Source organism: Saimiri boliviensis, chromosome 11 (assembly GCF_048565385.1).
Source record: "Saimiri boliviensis isolate mSaiBol1 chromosome 11, mSaiBol1.pri, whole genome shotgun sequence".
NCBI classification, from domain to species: domain Eukaryota; kingdom Metazoa; phylum Chordata; class Mammalia; order Primates; family Cebidae; genus Saimiri; species Saimiri boliviensis.
In genome coordinates, this window is record NC_133459.1 from 14,569,515 (window position 1) to 14,589,207 (window position 19,693).

General features: G+C 52.8%; 1 protein-coding gene across 2 annotated transcripts in view; it reads left to right on the forward strand.

The window, feature by feature from the left end:
• The window catches only part of PLEKHM2 (pleckstrin homology and RUN domain containing M2), a 47,047-nt gene that overhangs the window by 21,569 nt on the left and 5,785 nt on the right, over positions 1–19,693 (forward strand). The window contains exons 2-9 of one of the 2 annotated variants that reach the window (XM_039473624.2): positions 7,381–7,487; positions 7,848–7,957; positions 8,979–9,078; positions 9,617–9,704; positions 10,865–11,051; positions 12,447–12,506; positions 17,046–17,274; positions 18,762–19,577. In XM_039473624.2, the coding sequence (XP_039329558.1) occupies positions 7,381–7,487; positions 7,848–7,957; positions 8,979–9,078; positions 9,617–9,704; positions 10,865–11,051; positions 12,447–12,506; positions 17,046–17,274; positions 18,762–19,577 (1,697 nt within the window). The remainder of the gene's footprint in view (positions 1–7,380; positions 7,488–7,847; positions 7,958–8,978; positions 9,079–9,616; positions 9,705–10,864; positions 11,052–12,446; positions 12,507–17,045; positions 17,275–18,761; positions 19,578–19,693) is intronic. The other variant, XM_039473623.2, reaches the window with a different exon arrangement.

Here is a 19,693-nt window from a genome sequence, read left to right on the forward strand (position 1 = left end):
ACCTGATCCAGAAACAGCTGCCATTCAGCTGCTCAGACCACACCTCAGAACTGTTGCTGGCTCCTGCCTTTCCCTCATGCCGCACATCTAATCCTTCAGTAAATCCCTAGGGCTCTGCCTTCAGACCCTGCATCTGATCCCTTCTCTTGTCCTCCACACTGTAGCCACCTCCCAGCCCCCATTCTCCCATTGGCAGGGCTGCTAGCCTCCTAACCAGTCTCTGCTTCCACCCTGGCCTTTCACAGTCTGTCTGCTCACCATACAGAAGCTATAGCACGGCCGGGCATGGTGGCTCACGTCTATAATCCCAGCACTTTGGGAGGCCAAGATGGGTGGATTGCTTGACCCAGGAGTTTGAGACCAGTCTGGGAAACATGATGAGACTTACCTCTACAAAAAATACAAAAACTAGCCATCTGTGGTGGCACATGCCTGCAGTCCCAGCTACTTGGGAGGCTGAAGTGGGAGGACTGATTGAGGTAGAGGCTGCAGTGAGCCAAGATATGCCATTGCACTCCAGCCTGGGTGACAGAGCGAGGCCTTGTCTCAAAAAACAAAAGAAGCTATAGAAGCTGTGTAACAGTGAGATGAGGTTATATACTTCCCTGTTTTCAACCTTCCAACAGCTTCCGGTCAAACTGGTAATAAAATGCAAAGTTCACCACATGGCCTGTGTGGCTGTGCATGATCTGGCCCTTGGCTGCCTTTTTTTTTTTTTTTTTTTTTTGAGACAGAGTCTTGCTCTGCCACCCAGGCTGGAGTGCAATCTCGGCTCACTGCAACCTCCGCCTCCCGGGTTCAAGCGATTCTCCTGCCTCAGCCTCCTGAGTAGCTGGGAATACAGGTGCGTGCCACCACGCCCCACTAATTTTTTTGCATTTTTAATAGAGACGGGGTTTCATGGTGTTAGCCAGGATGGTCTCAGTCTCCTGACCTCGTGATCCGCCCGCCTCGGCCTCCCAAAGTGCTGGGATTACAGGCGTGAGCCACTGCGCCCGGCCTCAGCTGCCTTCTTGACCTCATCTCATGTTGCTCACCCACTCACTCCCTGAGCTCCAGTCACACCAGGCTCCTCACTGTTGCCCCTGCTGTTCCTCTAACCAGAATACTTCCCCCGACTGATGCCACATAGCAATTTTCTCAGGGAGGTAATTCTGTGTTTCCTTATTTATTTATTGACTTTTATTATTATTTTTTGAGACGGAGTTTCGCTCTTGTTGCCCAGGCTGGAGTGCAGTGGCATGATCTCCGTCTCACTGCAACCTTCGCCTCCTGGGTTCAAGCGAATCTCCTGCCTCAGCCTCCCAAGCAGCTGAGATTACAGGTGCATGCCACCACGTCTGGCTGATTTTTTATATTTTTAGTAGAGATGGGGTTTCACCATGTTGGCCAGGCTGGCCTCAAACTTCTAACCTCAGGTGATCCACTCACCTCAGCCTCCCAAAGTGCTGGGATTACAGGCATAAACACTGTGCCTGGCCTCTGTATTTTTTTTTTTTCCCTCTAGGGGCTCCTATTTATAACAGATTTCCATACCCTGCTGTGTGTTTCTAATAGCACTTACTACTCCCCGATGCCATATTATATATCTGCACATAATTTAAATGCCATATTATATATCTGCACATAATTTATCTCTGCCACTGTGTCTGATATGCACATAGTAGGTGCTCAGTAACTGTTTGTTGAAATAAGTGACCCTTCACGGCTTGAGCCTCCCCTTCTGGCCACTGCTGAAATGAGCTTTGATCAAGAGACAGCTCCTCAGCCAAGCCTATCAGAGTGTGCATTCCTTGCCACCTCTGCTCCCGGCTCCAGACCAAGGGCCAGTATGCTGCTTTTGTAAAGACGCAGATGCTAAAGAGTTCAGGCTCTACAGGCCATGCCACCTCTGTCGCACTGCTCCACTCGCCGTCATAGCACAAAAGCAGCCACAGGTGACACATGAGCCAATGGGCGTGGCCATTCCGACAAAACTTTACACACAAAACTTGGAGGTGGCCCCCAGCCACCCTGCCCCAGATAGGCTCCCACACACTCTGAGATTTTCTGCCTTTCGCCAAAATCCACATGAACAGAAAGGAAACACTCAGAACGACTTGGCAGTCTGATCAGCACGATGAACTTCTTCCCAGAAGTGGAGAAAGGCCCTCCTGGAGAAGCTGCAGTTTTTTAAAAATCCGAACAAGACACATCCTCACTCGCGAGATGCCAGTGTGGGGCCAGAGGGCAGAGAGGGCACTGCCAAGGGCTCCTGGTAGAGAAGCCACCCGGCCTCTCTCCTCAGTTTGTCTTCCAAGACGCAGAACTGTAGAAGACACTGAGCTCATGTTTACCATGGGCTTTTAGTTCTCATGATTTACATTTTTTTGAGAAGAGTCTCGCTCTTGTCGCCCACGCTGGGGTGCAGTGGCACGATCTCAGATCACTGTAACCTCCACCTCCTGGTGATTCTCCTGCCTCCGTCTCCCGAGTAGCTGCAATTATAGGCATCTGCCACCACACTCGGCTAATTTTTGTATTTTTAGTAGAGATCGGGTTTCATCATGTTGGCCAGGCTGGTCTCAAACTCCTGACCTCAAGTAATCTGCCTGCCTTGGCCTCCCAGAGTGCTGGGATTACAGGCATGAGCCATGGCATCTGGCCAGTTCTCATGATTTAAAAGAGAAGGGACTGCATTTTTCTTTCCTGGGTTCCCCTAAAATATATTGAGAGGATTTAATTAGTCTTAACTTTACAATTTTTTTTTTTTTAATAGGGGGACAGGTACAGTGGCTTACACCAGTAATCCCAGCACTTTGGGAGGCCAAGGTCAGGAGATTAAGACCATCCTGGCTAACACGGAGAAACCCCGTCTCTACTAAAAATACAAAAAATTAGCTGGGTGTGGTGGCACGTGCCTATAGTCCCAGCTACTTGGGAGGCTGAAGCAGGAGAATCACTTGAACCTGGGAGCTGGAGGTTGCAGTGAGCTGAGGTTGCACCACTGCACTCTAGCCTGGGTGACAGAGCAAGACTCTGTCTCAAAAAAAAAAAAAAAAAAAAAAATAGAGAAAGAGATGGGGTCTTGCTATATTGCCCAGGCTGGTCTCAAAACTCCTGGCCTCTAATGATCCTCCTTTCTTGACCTCCCAAAGAGCTGGAATTATACTCATGAGCCACCACGCCTGGCTAGAGTCTAACATTTTACATACATTATTCATTCAGGTACCTCTAACCCAGGATTAATGAAAAGATGTGGGTTTTAAATCTGTCTCTGCACCTTACTAGATCTGTGACCTAGTGATTAAATTACGTTTGAAAAATGTGTCATCATCATCATAGCTGCTAACATTTGTTAAGTGTTTATGATGTATCGTGTACTTTGATAAATACAATATAAGCATTATGAACCCTCAAGGCAACCTGTAGGGAGGGTCCTGTTACTAAGCCCATTTTACAGACAGGGAAGATGAGTTTAGAGAGGTTACGTAACTTGCCCAAGGTCACACAGTGAATGAGTGAGTAGCAGAGTCAGCATTCAAACCACCTTGTCTGACTCCAGAATCCACACTCTTAACAGCTCTGCCACGGTCCTGCTGCACAGAATGTGCACTCAATAAATCATGGCCCCAATTGTAGTGGGTATTAGCTCTACCAGCAGCTACTAAGTGCAACAAAAGAGTAATTTGACATAAAGGTGGCAATTGTGCTTCCAGGCTGGGTTATATTTGATATACTCACCCCATTAATTCTGTTCCAGGGTCCTCATTTCTTCTATGTGTGCTTTCCTTCCACTTCTGTTCTTTTGGGGCCTTCTGATCTTCCTGGAGTGGGAGGTGGTTACCAGCTGCTGCCGCATTACAGCTAAGAGGTGCCACTGCTGTTTGTTTACCTCTATGTGCTTTGCTGCCCAGCCCCCAAAGACTGGGCTCGGGCTGTTAACATAGCTCTCCGGTTCTTGCATCATTGAATCAGAGAACTTCTTCTTCCTGCTCCTTTCAAGAACTATGCTGGTTGGTAGCCTTCAAGATCTCCTTGTCCTCTGAGATCATGGAAAATGTTTATCAACATGCTGTAAAAGAGTGTTTGGCCAGGGGCAGTGGCTCACGCCTGTAATTCCCAGCACTTTGGGAGGCCAAAGCAGGCAGATCACGAGGTCAGGAGTTTGAGACCAACCACTATGTTGGCCACAACATGGCAAAACCCTGTCTTTACTAAAAATACAAAAATTAGCTGGGCACGGTGCCACACGCTTGTAGTCCCAGCTGCTCAGGAGGCTGAGGCAGGAGAATTGCTTGAACCCGGGTGGCGGAGTTGTGGTGAGCCAGGAGTACACCACTGTACTTCAGCTTCGGTAACAGAGCAAGACTCAGTCTTAAAAAAAAAAAAATAGTACTTAAATAGTGTACACAGTGGTAGTTCATTCCTTGAGTCACATAAAAAAGGTGTTATTAGCCGGGTGCAGTGGCTCATACCTATTAACACCAGCACTTTGAGAGGCCAACGTAGGTGGATCACCTGAAGTCAGGAGTTCAAGACCAGCCTGACCAACATGGTAAAACCCTGTCTGTGCTAAAAATACAAAACATTAGCCGAGCCTGGTGTTGCGTGCCGGTAGTCCTAGCTACTTGGGAGGCTGAGGCAGGAGAATCACTTGAACCCAGGAGGCACAGGTTGCAGCAAGCCGAGATTGCACCAGTGCACTCCAGCCAGGGCAACACAGCGAGACTCCATCTCAAAAAAAAAAAGAAAGAAAAAGAAAAGGCACTTTTATAATCTTTTTTTTTTTTTTTTTTTGAGTCAGAGTCTTGTTCTGTCGCCAGGCACCAGCCTGGAGTGCAGTGGCGCGGTCTTGGCTCACTGCAATCTCCGCCTCCTGGGTTCAAGCAATTCTCCTGCCTCAGCCTCCCGAGTAGCTGGGACTACAGGCACGCGCCACCATGCCCAGCTAATTTTTGTATTTTTTAGTAGAGACGGGGTTTCACCATGTTGGCCAGGATGGTCTTGATCTCTTGACCTCGTGATCCGCCCGCCTCAGCCTCCCAAAGTGTCGGGATTACAGGTGTGAGACACCACGCCCGGCCCTGTTTTGGTTTTTTAATGAGAACGTTGCAGGAGATCTCTAAGGATCTTTCCAACTCTAACATCTGTCTAAAGGCTCTCTGATCTCAGATTTACTCAGATTTTGAAATTAAAGAAAAAAAAAAGCTCTATCCCAATGTGGTTATACTTAATACTGAAGTGTACAGTAATGCCTCCAGCGCTGCTGAGAGGGATTGTGCAGTTTTTGCAGGCTCATTGCTTTTTCTTTCAGCTCTAGAAATCTTTCTTTCTGGTGCTCCGATTTGCCTGCCCTTGAGAGGAAGGGAAGGGAGGACCCCTCAGGACTGAGGTTTGTCCTGGCTGGCAGGCCTGCCAGCTTGCTCCGGGCTGCAGAGAAGAGAGGCTATTTTTGTTGTGGGAGCTAAATCGTTGGCCTCTTTCCAGGAGCACATGCTTGTTGGCGTGGTTGATGGATCTTGCCTGCTCTGGCCGTCTCTACCACTGCTTCCAGAAAACACTTGAGAATACATTTGTCCCCAGAGCTTCAACCTGAGATCAGGATCAGGCATCTGTGCTCTTTTCTTGTGTTCTGCCCCCTTCTGGCCACTGAAAGGGCAGTAGCAGAACAGGATATGACTAACTTGAACTTAGGGAGACTTTTCTCTTAAGGCTTTGCTTGAAAGGGGTCCTCTCTCTGTAACTGCAGTTGCAGCGAACTCAGTCCAATATCTGAGCTTTCTTATCCTTAACTAGGCCAGTGGAGCTGCCCTCACCCTCACCAGCCTGATGGGGTTCATCTTACCTACTGTCCAAATCTCCTTTTATCAGCCCAGCCCAGGAACAGGGGTGTCCTTCTTGGTGTAGGGCTTAATGTGAGCGTTGCATGTACCTAGATCCAGATCAGCTTTTGTCAGTTTCCTCAGGCAGTTCTAGTATGCCATGGCAAGAAGGCTGTGGGGGCAGGCGCCCCAGTCCATCGGCCCTTAATGTGTGCAGAGGGCAGCTCCAAGTGGGGCCACTGTGATATGAAGGAGGATTGTTTGAGCTTAGGAGGTTGAGGCTGCAGTGAACTGTGACTGTACCACTGTACTCCAGCCTGGGTGACAGAGCGAGACCCTGTCTCAAAGGAAACAAACGGGCCGGATACAGTGGCTCATGCCTATAATCCTGACACTCTGGAAGCCAAAGTGGGTGGATCAGCTGAGGTCAGGAGCTTGAGACCAGCCTGGCCAACATAGTGAAAACCCATCTATACTAAAGATAAAAAATTAGCTGGGCATGGTGGTGGGCACCTGTAATCCCAGCTACTTGGGAGACTGAGGCAGGAGAATCACTTCAACCTGGGAGGCACAGGCTGCGGTGAGCCGAGATCATGCCACCGCATTCCAGCCTGGGCAACAGAACAAGACTTCGTCTCAATAAAACAACCAACCAACCAACCAAGAAGAAAAGAAAAAGAAATATGTTCGTACTTTTCTAATATTTGACTGGGAAAGATGGGAAACTAAAGGAAAAGATTGACAGGTTTGACTGCATAAAAATTAAAAATTTCTCGGCCGGGTGCAGTGGTTCATGCCTGTAATCCCAGCACTTTGGGGGGCCAAGGCAGGCAAATCACCTGAGGTCGGGAGTTCGAGACCAGGCTAACCAACATGGGGAAACCCTGTCTCTACTACTAAAAATACAAAATTAGCCAGGCATGGTGGTGCATGCCTGTAATCCCAGCTACTTGGGAGGCTGAGGCAGGAGAATTACTTGAACCCGGGAGGTGGAGGTTGCAGTGAGCCAAGATCGTGCCGCTGCACGCCAGCCTGCGTGACAAGAGTGAAGCTCTGTCTCAAAAAAAAAAAAAAAATTAAAACTTTCTCAATAGGGCAAAAAAGCAACATGCAAAGTTTAAAGGTCTTTTGACAATGGGAGGAAAATAGATACGGTGCTCTCTGTATCAGTGCCCCAATCTGGGCTTGTGTGGCATTGACAGAGAGAGCACTGGAGCCTGTCTACATGCTAGACACATAGTGCCCCTGGAGTCGTGCAGCACTGTGGCCCTGGCCTGAAGCCTGCCACTACCTGAGACCTATGCATGGACCATGGATCCCTCAGCATCAGGCTGTCACTGTGCAGAATGCTTACTGGGGCTGCCTGGGGACTGGGCTGTTAAGAGACAGCCTTTGCCTGCTGGAACCTCCAGTGCCCGAGCAGCAGGTGGGACAGGGTGGTTTGAGGTAGACATCTCCGTTGGTCATCATGGATACACCATTTGACTGTTTTTTTAGCTACCTTCTTGATTCCAGAACTTTTGTAGCCCTCCTCTTTATCCATTTCTGATTTGGAGAGGGATTTGTTTTCTTTCAGTTGCAGAGCTATTTTGCTGCATGTGAGGATGAGACCCCTGCCATCCGGAACCATGACAAGGTCCTGCAACGTCTGTGTGAGCACCTGGACCACGCCCTGCTCTATGGGTAAGGTGGAGGAAGTCTCCAAAGACCCCGGAGCACAACCCAGGCCATGAGTAGCCTCCAGAGAGAAACCCTTAGCCCGTCTGCCTTTTCTTTCTTCTCTCCCCTTGGCAGAAAGGGATTTGTCCTGCTCAAGTGGGCCCCAGTCTCTCTGTAGTTACCCCAGTAAATCACCTCCGGGAAGACATAAATGAGGGGGGAGGATTCACCACAAATGATATGATGGTGTGAAGGTGTGCTGGGTGCCTGGGGACCTGCTGAGGATCCATCACTCCCTGCCTTGCGATCACTGCTGGACCAGCCGACTGCAGCTTCCCAGGCAGCCCCATGTAGCTCATAGCAGCTCCTGTCCTGTTTTCTCAGACTGCAGGACCTCTCCTCTGGCTACTGGGTGCTCGTGGTGCATTTCACTCGGAGAGAGGCTATCAAGCAGATCGAGGTGCTGCAACATGTGGCCACCAACCTGGGGCGCAGTGAGTAGTCACAGGGAGACTCAGGGTCAGCCCGGGGAGGCTAGTTACCTGGTGGTGTCCAGTAGCAGTGGGGTTTTAAAATGACAGCGTCAGGCCAGGCATAGTGGTTCACACCTGTAATCTAAGAATTTTGGGAGGCTAAAAAGGGAGGATGGCTTGAGGCCAGGAGTTTAGACCAGCCTGGGCAACACAGTAAGTCCCTATCTCTACAAAAGTTTAAAAATTAGCTGGATGTGTTGGTCCATGCCTATAGTCCCAGCTACTCAGGGGGCTGAAGTGGGAAGATTGCTTGAGCCCAGGAGTTTGAGGCTGCAGTGAGGCATGATCACAGCATTACACTCCAGCCGGGAAGAAAGAGTGAGACCGATCTCTAAAGATTTAAGCAAATGGCCAGGCACAGTGGCTCATGCCTGTAATCCCAACACTTTGAGAGGCTAAGGCAGGACGATCCCTTGAGCCCAGGAATTTAAGGCTGTAGTGAGCTAATGATCACACCACTATACTCCAGCCTGTGTGACAGTCCCTGTCTCAAAAAATAAAATAAAACAATAATAAATAAAAATAATAAATTTATAAAACGCCAGTCCCCTCCATGAGGCATCTTTTCTGCCTGCATATGACAGTTTTTTGGCACAGCAGTGATAGGGGGAAGGACGGCAAGCTGCCAGCAAGAGCTGGACTCCTGTGGAATCGCAGCCTGAGCATGTGCTGTAGAGTCTGGTTTCTCTCCCTGAGCTGGATTCACTGTTAGCCTACAGGATCAGCACAGAGTCCTGGCATTTGTTGACCTATCTGAAGTATGTAATCTGCCCTCCTTATCAGAATTTCCTGGCCAGCTACACGCTGAAGTCTGACTAGGAAAACAAAGCCGTCGGGGGTCATGGTACCCCACCAAGCACGCAGGCCGCTGAGGTGCCTGGTCCCCTGACCTGCTCTTTCTTTCCTTTCTGCCCTTGCTTGGCAAATAAAAGCCAGCACTCTGACAGGCCTTCCTGCCAGTTACTCGTGCCTTTGTCTGCAGGCCGTGCCTGGCTGTACCTGGCCCTCAACGAGAACTCCTTGGAGAGCTACCTGCGCTTGTTCCAGGAGAACCAGGGTCTGCTGCATAAGTACTACGTCAAGTGGGTGTCTGGGATGGTCTGCCTCCCCTAGCCTCAGAGCTCCCCTTCAGCCACCTCCCAAAGGCTTGTCATATGCAGACAGCAGAGTGTGCCACATCAGTGATGCCAGAGAGCCAACAGAGCCTTGCCAGTAGCTGGATGGCCTTCACTGCGAGCACTGGGGTTCCATCTGGGTTCCTGGGTACGGTTTGGGCTCTGCTGCTCCCTGGTCCTCCCAGGCTTCAGACCTGACCAGTGCCCAAGCTTTGGCTCAGCTTTTGCTGGGGTTGCTGCTGTCCCAGTGTGTACAGCAGCCACTGAGAGCTTCGCGAGCCTTGCCCTTGCCCATCTCTGAAGTCACTGCAGGACAGTGCAATGTGGCTGCTGACCCAGTGGGAGAAGGCTGAGAGGGTGGTGGGTGATGGTCATATCTAGCTGGGTGCCGTCCAAGGTAGGGGACATCACATGTCAAATTTCAACACAGCTGGCATGTTGGTGAGGTTAGGCCAGGCTGGTCAACAGGCCCAGAGGCACCATCGTGGCTTCTTGTGTCTCGTAGGAATGCCTTGGTCTGCAGCCACGATCACCTGACGCTCTTCCTGACCTTGGTATCTGGGCTGGAGTTCATTCGTTTCGAGCTGGATCTGGTGAGACACCAGGGCACTCGCTGCTTGTGGGAAGCAGAGGAGGGGCCGGGTGAGAGCAGGGTGGGTGGTGTCTTATGTCTTATTGGGAGAGCTTGTTGGGTATGACGGGGCTTGAGGGGGGTCTTATTGGGGGAGCTTGTTGGGTATGACGGGGCTTGAGCAAAGCTTGTTTGTTCAGGTGAGGGAAAGGTTTCAGGGTTGGTGGAATTGAGTGGAAGGAGAAGTGATTCTCTCTTGGGTTACTGATGGCAAGAATTCCTGGTTCCGGTGACTTCCTCCTATCTCCCTATCCAACTTGGAGAAAAGCCACGTTGCCTCATTGCCTGGAGTATCTTAGCCCAGAAGAACGGCCTTCATGTTTAGGACATGAGAGAGGGACAAGGCAAATTCAGCCTGGTGCCTCTGGGACTCTGAAAAGTGTCATCAGCTCCATGCCTCCCAGCTGACGTGCCTTTCAGCCACCCTCTTCAAGTTCTCAAGCTTCTCTCCCCATTACACCCTGTACAAACGTGATGCTGGCCCACAGGAGCCAAAGGGGCTCCCAGGCACCTCATGGACTGGGCTCAAAATGGATGCAGCCACCTCATTCTAATCGAATGACCTTCCTTGGGGCTGGGTGCTGTAGCTCACGCCTAAAATCCCAGCACTTTGGGAGGCCAAGGCAGGTGGATCACCTGAGGTCAGGAGTTTGAGTCCAGCCTGGCCAACAGGGAGAACCCCCATCTCTACTAAAAAAAAAATTAGTGGGGTGTGTAGGCAGGTGCCTATAATCCCAGCTACTCAGGAGGCTGAGGCAGAAGAATCACTCGAACCCGGGAGGCGGAGGTTGCGGCGAGCCAAGATCACGCCATTACACTCCAGCCGGGGCAACAGAGTGAGATTGTGTCTCAAAAAAAAAGAGTGAGAGACAGAGAGCCGGGGCACCAAAGGGTTCTGTCAGCCTGAAGTCCACCCCTTTAAAAGCCAACACTATTCACGTTGCTCTTCTTAGCAGCTTATCTTTGAATTTACTACTTTAAGCCATTGATTTCCCAAAGAAAAACTAGCCTAGAGGGTGTCACAGAGGCACGTCTGTGTCTCCCAGGCCTGGAGCCTGCCGTCCGTGGAAGGCTGCTGCCTGAGGCCTCCCAGCAAACGGGCCTCCTCTTCTCTCTCCTCAGGACGCCCCTTACCTAGACCTGGCCCCCTACATGCCCGACTACTACAAACCTCAGTACCTGCTGGACTTTGAAGACCGCCTTCCCAGCTCGGTCCACGGCTCAGACAGTCTGTCCCTCAACTCCTTCAACTCCGTCACCTCCACCAACCTGGAGTGGGATGACAGTGCAATTGCCCCATCTAGCGAGGGTGAGTGGCCCTGGGGCAGAAAGGCCCAGCCCCTGCTGTGAAACAGACTTGAGCTGCTGGAGCAGCCTGGCTGGGTGTCTTTCTTGGCTAGTTTTTGGTCTGGTGGCGGAAATTTGCAATTCAACAGGGCCGGCCACCTCCCAGATCTTCATCTCCTCAGAGTCCCTGTGGTGGCTAAAAAGCGGATTCTGGGCACAAAAAGCCAAAATGAGGTGTGTGTTGTTTTTTTAGGGTTAGACCCTTTTCCAGAAGGTTCTAGTTACATGCCTGGGGCAGTTTTCTAAGCAAGGAAGGTTTAGCAGTAGGACCTGGAAACCCTTGTCGCAGGGTTGAGTGTTGCCTGCTCTGCGAAGCTTGTCTGGCCCCACATTCTAGGCAGAAAGAGGTTAAGGAACCCCTCGAAGAAGAGCGAACCAGGCAGGTCCAAAGCGCGGGGCAGCCTTGCTGCTGCTGCGTTCCATGTGTCAGTCTGATTGCTCCAGCTCCCTCCTGCGCTCCCTGGTGTGTTTGGGATGGTCGCACCCATTGCATCAGAGACCGAGGAGGAAGCTGCAGGTCATTTTGTTGTCTTCACCCAGCGACTTACTGGAACAGCCTGGTTTCTTTCAAACCTTAGGCCTCGGTGTTCATAGATAAAACTGGCCATTTTCCCTGCTTTATCCCCTGTGGGAGACCAGAGCCCCTCATTTACTTCACCCACCACCTCACCTCCAGGGAAGGGGATCCCAGCCCCAGTTCAGCCCTGGGGCACTCTAGAATTGCCTCGGCATGGAGACCTTGACCTTCCCCTTTCTTTATTTCTGCTGTACCACGGGTTTTATGTCCCAGGGAGGGAGGTCCCTTTCAGAATTGGTGTTAGCAAGACCTGCCGCAACATCGTTGACTGTGCAAGCAGAAGACAGCAGCTCAGTCTCCTTCGGTTGGGCCCATGGGCTGCCTAGAAGTCAGAGGGATGGGCCTTGCCGGATCAGCCAGGGCAAGGACGGCTCCATGGATGGAGGCGTCCCCTCAGCAATTTGGAGATTGTACAACTGCAGCTGCCAGGGCATCTCCTTGCCTGCCAGGGTACGGAGGGAATGGAAGCAAGGGGTAGAAAACACGGCGAGGCACAGGCAGCCAGGCTTCTCTCTGCCAGAACCAGCTTCTGGGTGTGGGAAGGGGTCACCCCCTACAGGTCTTTCCAGCTGGTTGGAGGCTTCTGGGCCAGTGCCTGAGCTGAGAGGCAGCCAGGGCCCTAGTAAGTTTCCCCAAGGTTGTTGGATACAATGGAGAAAGTCAAAGTTTTCCTCTCCTGTTCCCTCCCCGTGTCTCCCACCCCACCTCCCTCCCCCTCCCTCCAGTCGTCCTTCCACTGCCTGTGTTTCTAATCTTCAGTTTTGTCCCTCGTTTTTGTAGATTATGATTTTGGAGATGTGTTTCCAGCAGTGCCGTCTGTACCCAGCACAGACTGGGAAGGTGGGCCAGAGTCCGCTGTTACCCTCTTTTCCTGTTTTGCAATGTTTCCATGCCAAGCTTGCTGCATGTATCAAATCAGCTCCTTATTATTTATAATAATGTCCATGATCATAATAAAGCCAAGTTTGGTGTTCTAATAGATGGAATTCTGCAGTGGGAAAACTTTTAACTCCAGCCCTAGGCAAATCCCTTCTCCCGGCGCAGGGCTCCTGCCTTTGTGCGGTGGCCTTTTGGAGTCACTAAGTGGCTGCGTTTCGGGGGCATGGGATCACCCTTTCTAATTCCAGTGCCAGCTGATGCTCTCGGGGTGTATAGGGCCTGACCCAACGAACCAAGACTTGTTCTGGAAAACCATGCCTTTAAACATGTGGGTTGTAAGCTCCTTTGGGTCAGATGGGCATCAAGGAGAAAGACAGCTTGATTCTTTCAGTCTGCCCTAATGGCTTCCTCTTGGGTGCTTTGGAGAGATTGAGGTCCAAGTGAGGGAACTGCCCAGGTACAGCTGAAATTTCCTACAGAGAGAATCTCCTTGAAGTTTTAAAGCTGATTAAAAGGAAATCTGCCAGCCGTCCCACCCTGTCTCCCAGGCAGTAGCAGTGCCTGGGCATTTTTCTGCCTGAAATTCCACTTCTGGGCTTGTATATATTCCCAGGTTGCCACAATTACTCAAAGCAAAGGTTGTGTTGCCAATAAGGTGAATGTTTCCCCCTTAAATCTGAGGCTATGGTAGATCTTTGTTATTTATTTTATTGTATTTTTTGAGACAGAGTCTCACTGTATCTCCAGGCAGGAGTGCAGTGGCACAATCTTGGCTCACTGCAACCTCCACCTCCCAGGTTCAAGTGATTCCCCTGCGTCAGCCTTCCAAATGGCTGGAGCTGTAGGCAAATGCCACCACGCTCAGCTAATTTTTGTATTTTTTTTTTTTTTTTTTTTTTTTGAGACGGAGTTTCGCTCTTGTTACCCAGGCTGGAGTGCAATGGCGCGATCTCGGCTCACTGCAACCTCCGCCTCCTGGGCTCAGGCAATTCTCCTGCCTCAGCCTCCTGAGTAGCTGGCATTACAGGCACGTGCCAAAAAAATGCCCAGCTAATTTTTTGTATTTTTAGTAGAGACGGGGTTTCACCATGTTGACCAGGATGGTCTCGATCTCTCGACCTCGTGATCCACCCGCCTCGGCCTCCCAAAGTGCTGGGATTACAGGCTTGAGCCACCGTGCCCGGCCTAATTTTTGTATTTTTAATAGAGACAGTGTTTCACCATGTTGGCCAGGATGGTCTTGATCTCCTGACCTCGTGATCCACCTGCCTCAGCCTCCCAAAGTGCTGGGATTACAATCATGAGCCACCACGCCCGGCCTGTTTTATTTTATTTTATTTTTTGAGACAGAGTCTCGCTCTGTTGCTCAGGCTAGAGTGTAGTGGCATGATCTCAGTTTACTGCAACCTCCGCCTCCCAAGTTCAAGCAATTCTCTTGCCTCAGCCTCGCAAGTAACTGGGATTACAGGTGTGCGCCACCCTGCCCGGCTAATTTTTGTATTTTTAGTAGAAACAGGGTCTTGCCATGTTGGCCAGGTTGGTCTCCTACTCCTGACCTCAGGTGATCCATCCTTCTCGGCCTCCCAAAGTGCTGGGATTACAGGTGTGAGCCACCGCACCTGGTCCAAATCCGTTATTAAAAAGCCTCTTACCCTCTGGGCCACTTCCAGCCTGGAGCAGGGGAGGTGAGGGGACCCGGCCTCTGAACAGGGGAGATAAGAACTGCCTCACCCTGAGGGTGAGCAGCAGGTGGCTCTCCCCGCATTATTAGAGACCTGATTCTGAGTAATGGGTGACAGGTGATCTCCTCCCAAATAATGTGAGTATGAAATAGCTTAACTCTCTGGGAAATAAGATATGCCATTGGGAAAAATAAACTATTACATTTGGCCAGGAGTAGCGTTGAAGGGTCCCACATTTGAGTTAAATCAGCTTGGATTCCAGAATTCCATCATAACATCATGTACCCTCTCAGCCTCTCTTCTTGCAGCACACATGCTGGATATTGTTTTCTCCCTCTAATTCTAACAACTAATCCCGCTCCTGACATGACTGTTGCAGTCACTTGACAAGCAGGACCTGACCTTCCTCTGTAGCCTTTCAGGGCTCCCTGCGGCCTGAGAACTAACAGCCTACTTGCCCCAGGGCAGGGTGAGATTGCCTGAGTTCCTGGAGCAGGATTCTGGAGCTCACTCTGGCAGCTCACCCTGGGAGGCTGTGTCTTCTTCTTGGACCTGGAGGAAGGCAGGACTTGGGGCAGCTCCAAACTTGGAGCCTGGGGCTGAGATCTGGGCAGCCTTCCCCTGGTCTTTGGCTGATTTACAGAACTGGTGGGCATCCGGGCCTTGACACCCACCACGTCTCATGATCTGCCCACTCACCTCTCGGGGCTCCTCTTGGGTGCAACTGCATGTGCTGAAGAGAATCACAGAGCCGGAGCAAGAACACGTGGGCTTGGTGGGAGCCTGCTCTGGGACTGAGGGACTTAGTTTTCTGCATCTTAGAGCTCAGGCTTTGGGATCCCGGGAAATCTAGAAACGGTCCCCAGTGTTGCTGGTGTTTCTGGCAGAGCTGCTCATTGCCTTTAGCCTCCTCTTTTGTCCTTATATTTAAAGACAGCAGATTTTTTTTTTTTTTTTTTTTTTTTTAAGGGCCAGGCATGGTGGCTCACACCTATAATCCCAGCACTTTGGGAAGCAGAGCCTGGAGGATCGCCTGAGCCCAGGAGTTTGAGACCAACCTGGGCAACACGGGGAGACCCCATCTCTACCAAAGGTACAAAAATTAGCCAGGTGTGGTGGTGCACGCCTACAGTCCCAGCTACTCTGGTCTCGTATTTTGTTTGTTTGTTTGTTTGTTTTGAGACGGAGTCTCACTCTGTGGCCCAGGCTGGAGTGCAATGAATCGATCCCAGCTCACTGCAACCCCTGCCTCCCGGGTTCAAGCGATTCTCCTGCCTCAGCCTCCTGAGTAGCTGGGATTATAGGGCCCACCACCATGCCCAGCTAACTTTTGTATTTTTGGTAGAGACAGGGTTTCATCATGTTAGTCAGGCTGGTCTCAAACTCCTGACCTTGTGATCCACCTGCCTCATTCTCCCAAAGTGCTGGGATTACAGGCGTGAGCCACTGTGCCCAGTGTTCCAGCTGCTCTGTAGGCTGAGGCAGGGCGGGAGGATCGCATGAACCCAGGAGGTTGAGGCTGCAGTGAGCTGTGATTGTACCACTGCACTCCAGTCTGGGTGACAGAGCAAGACCCTGTCTCAGAAAAACAAAAGACGGTATGGTGCCTCAGCAGACAGTTGTCCTGTGGTTTCCAAGACGCACTAAGTTGACAGCCGGCTGGGCCCCCATTTGGGCTGTGGGGCGTCTGTTCGCCTCTTTTCTTCCGGGTAGACAACAGCCAGCAAGATGGGCATTGGCCAGCAAATGGAGCATGACCAGCCATGTCCCATGCCATTGACCCTCACCCAGGCGGTTTCACTAGCTGGGCCTCAGTTCTCTGCTTGGGTGTCTCCCATCTGCCACTGGCTAAATGGCCTGTGTACTTCTCCTGCCCGGGCTCCCTCTCCTGCCCTGTTCCAGTAGCCTGGGGCAGACAGCTGGGTGGGGTGGGGTGGCTAAGCCAGCTCCCCTCTTGAGGGGGCGTGTCAGGGTGTGACTCAGAGAGGAGCAGTGAGCTGATGCTTGAATGAAATGGATTCTCAGCACCACCCTTGCAGGGGCGCCTGGTCCTGCCCCCCCAGGAGTATGTAGGGTGGGGGGCGAGGGAGAAGCGCTGGGGGGCAGCCTCTCGGATACCTGTCCTTGCCCCGCCACACCTCGTTCTCATTGCCCTGCTCTGTCATCTCTTCTCTACCCTGTGCTCTGGGTGTTTCCCTCTGCCCCATGGTTCCCACCCCTTGGGCTCCCGTCCTGTCTTCCCAGCCTCTGCCCCTCTCTGCACCCCTCACTTTCTCTGCTGTCTTCCTCCATTCTTCTCACTTTGTATTCCGTTCACCTCTGCAAGGGACCCTTCAGAAGACTTTGGGCACCTCTCAGCTCTATGAGTGGGATATGGGGCTAAGGGGATGCTGGGTGCCCCTGTAGCACCGTGGCAGGAAGGCTCTGAGGATAACCGAAGAGGTGTGCAGCCTGGCTCCTCTCTGGGGCTCCCAGCCACCCATGGAGGCCTCAAGGTCGCTGTCCCTATGGGGCTTAAGCCTAGAGCTTGAGCCTGGAGGCTGCTTCACCTTGGGCCCCTTAACACACACTCAGCCAAATTGTTGTGAGCTCTGGAGGGCCCCAAGGGTGGTAGAGATGGCGGTCCCTCCAAGTTGCTCCTCAAGTACAAACCCCATGTCCTGTTAGGTTGGGGCTTCTACTTGAAATAGGGCCACCCGGGTCAGGTTTCCCTGGGAAGAATTGACCTGCCTCCCTCCTGGGCTAAGGCATGCTCCGGGGGGGTCGGGGGCCCCAGGGGGTGCCTGACAGGGTGTCTCCTGCTTCCTTGTCCTCCCAGATGGAGACCTCACAGACACGGTCAGCGGCCCCCGCTCCACAGCCTCCGACCTGACGAGCAGCAAGGCCTCCACCAGGAGCCCCACCCAGCGCCAGAACCCCTTCAACGAGGAGCCGGCAGAGACCGTGTCCTCCTCTGACACCACCCCGGTGCACACCACTTCTCAGGAGAAGGAGGAGGCCCAGGCCCTGGACCCACCGGATGCCTGCACAGAGCTCGAGGTCATTAGGTCAGTGGGGAGGGCCCCAGAGAGGAGGTGGGGTCCTGGGGTCCAATCTGTCCACTCCCAGCATCAGCTGTTCAACTAGGGCAGACAAGGACACCCCCTGAGGGCAGTTGCATGCTTTCCTGGGAACCGTTCCCACCTCTGGGCAGTTCTTTGAGCAAGAGTAAATGGAGGCCTGTCCTAGTCAGCTCAGCTGCTGGAACAAAGCATCGCAGACAGGCGGCCTCAACCACAGACATTCTTCCTCGCAGCTCTGGAGCCTGCAGTCTGAGGTCAGGGTCCCGGTGTGGCCAGGCTCTGATGAGGGAGTCACAGATGTCCCTCTTCTCGCTGTGTCATGGCGGGGAGCAGAGAGCGAGCTCTCTAGGGTCCCGTTTATGAGAGCGCTGATCCCCTTCCTGAGGATTTCACCCTCAGGTTCTCATCACCTCCCAGCGGCCCCACCTCCTGACACCAACACATCAGGGGTTAGGATTTCAGCATAGGAACTTGGAGGCGGGGACACACACATTCGGTCCATTGTAAGGCCCAAGGCCTTGGAAGCGGGCAGCATCGGCAGCCACCTTGGCTGGCTTCTGGGGCCATATCCAGGCTGCCAGGGCATTTGTTGGGTCTGCCTAAGATCAGAAAGCACCTTCAGGTTGGACTCCTTCCAAAGGGAGTTCTTGGAAGTGAAGATACAATTTCTGAGATTCATTGAAAGAAAGGTATCTTTGTCATATGGGCGGGACACAGAGGGAAGGACGTGGTGAGTGGCCAGGGGGACAGTTGACCAGAGCCTTCCCGGCTCCCTGACCTCCCTGACCCCCTCTTGAAACTTCACACTGAATAAGAGGAGAAGCCCCGTGTGCGTGTCAGACTGCCCCACGCTTGCTGGCCTGAGGCAGGGGGACTGCTCCCCAGTAACTGGAGCCAGGAGGCCACCCCACGGGCTGGTTCCAGTCCAGAGCAGCATTGATGGCTCAGACCTGGGGTCCATTAGCCAAGCCTGCTCCAGCCAACCTGGAACCAGAGTGGGACCTGGACCGTGAGCCCAGAAAGCACTGAGTACATTTCTGGGTGATTCATCCATGATAATGCTGAAAGCGAAGTGAGGTCAGCTCAGGACCCATCGTCCACATCCTAAGCGGGGCTGAGTGGAGGGGCATTGCCTGACCAGCCCTGGCCTGTTTTTCCTTCCTAGAGTGCAGCTAGCTCAGTTGTTCCATCAGGAGGAATTCGGAGGACCCGCTTGGGTTCCTCTGGTTGTGGCCATCTGTGCCCAGCCCATGCTCCCCAACCCCGCCTCTGCCAGCAAAGGCGGGTACCTCAGGGCCTGAGCCGCTACTGTCCCCCGACCCAGTGCCTCCACCCAGCAGTGCCTAGGACCACAGACGCGCTAGCTGTGCCCTCAGAGGTCACATACCCAGCATTACCGCCATGACCCAGCCTGGTTTTCCCCAGCACTGGGTTACTGAGGGGTTAACACTCTCCCATCATTACCGTCCCAGGGTCACCAAGAAGAAGAAAATCGGCAAGAAGAAGAAGAGATCAGATGAGGAGGCGAGTCCCCTCCACCCCGCCTGCAGCCAGAAGAAATGTGCCAAGCATGGGGACGGTGACAGCCACGTTGGCAGCCCAGGCCTTGGGCGGGACTCGCCAGACACTGTGCTCGCCTCCCCTCAGGAGGAGGGAGAGGGGCCGAGCAGCACCGCGGAGAGCAGCGAGCGCTCGGAGCCGGGCCTGCTGATCCCTGAAATGAAGGACACCTCCATGGAGCGCCTGGGGCAGCCCCTGAGCAAGGTTATCGACCAACTCAATGGGCAGCTGGACCCCAGCACCTGGTGCTCCAGTGTCGAGCCTCCAGACCAGTCCTTTCGGACCGGCTCTCCCGGGGATGCCCCGGAGAGGCCGCCGCTTTGCGACTTTAGTGAGGGGCTTTCAGCCCCCATGGACTTCTACCGCTTTACCGTCGAGAGTCCAAGCACTGTTACATCAGGTGGCGGCCACCATGACCCTGCAGGGCTTGGCCAACCGCTGCATGTTCCTAGTAGCCCTGAGGTTGCTGGCCAAGAAGAAGAGGGAGGAGGAGGAGAGGGACAGACGCCTCGGCCCCTAGAGGACACCACAGGGGAGGCTCAGGAGCTGGAGGCCCAGCTGTCCCTGGTCAGGGAGGGGCCTGTGTCTGAGCCAGAGCCTGGGACCCAGGAGGCTCTCTGCCGGCTCAAGCGAGAGCAGCCCAGCCCGTGTCTGAGCAGCGCTGAGGACTCTGGGGTGGAGGAGGGACAGGGGAGCCCCTCAGAGATGCTTCATTCCTCGGAGTTCAGGTAACAAGACCGTGTGGCTGGTGCAGGACTCTCCCAGCCCTTGAAGCTGGAGATCCTGCGCCTCTGACCTCCAGATAAATTAAGCCCTAGGAAGACCTAGCCTGAGTGGCAGTGGG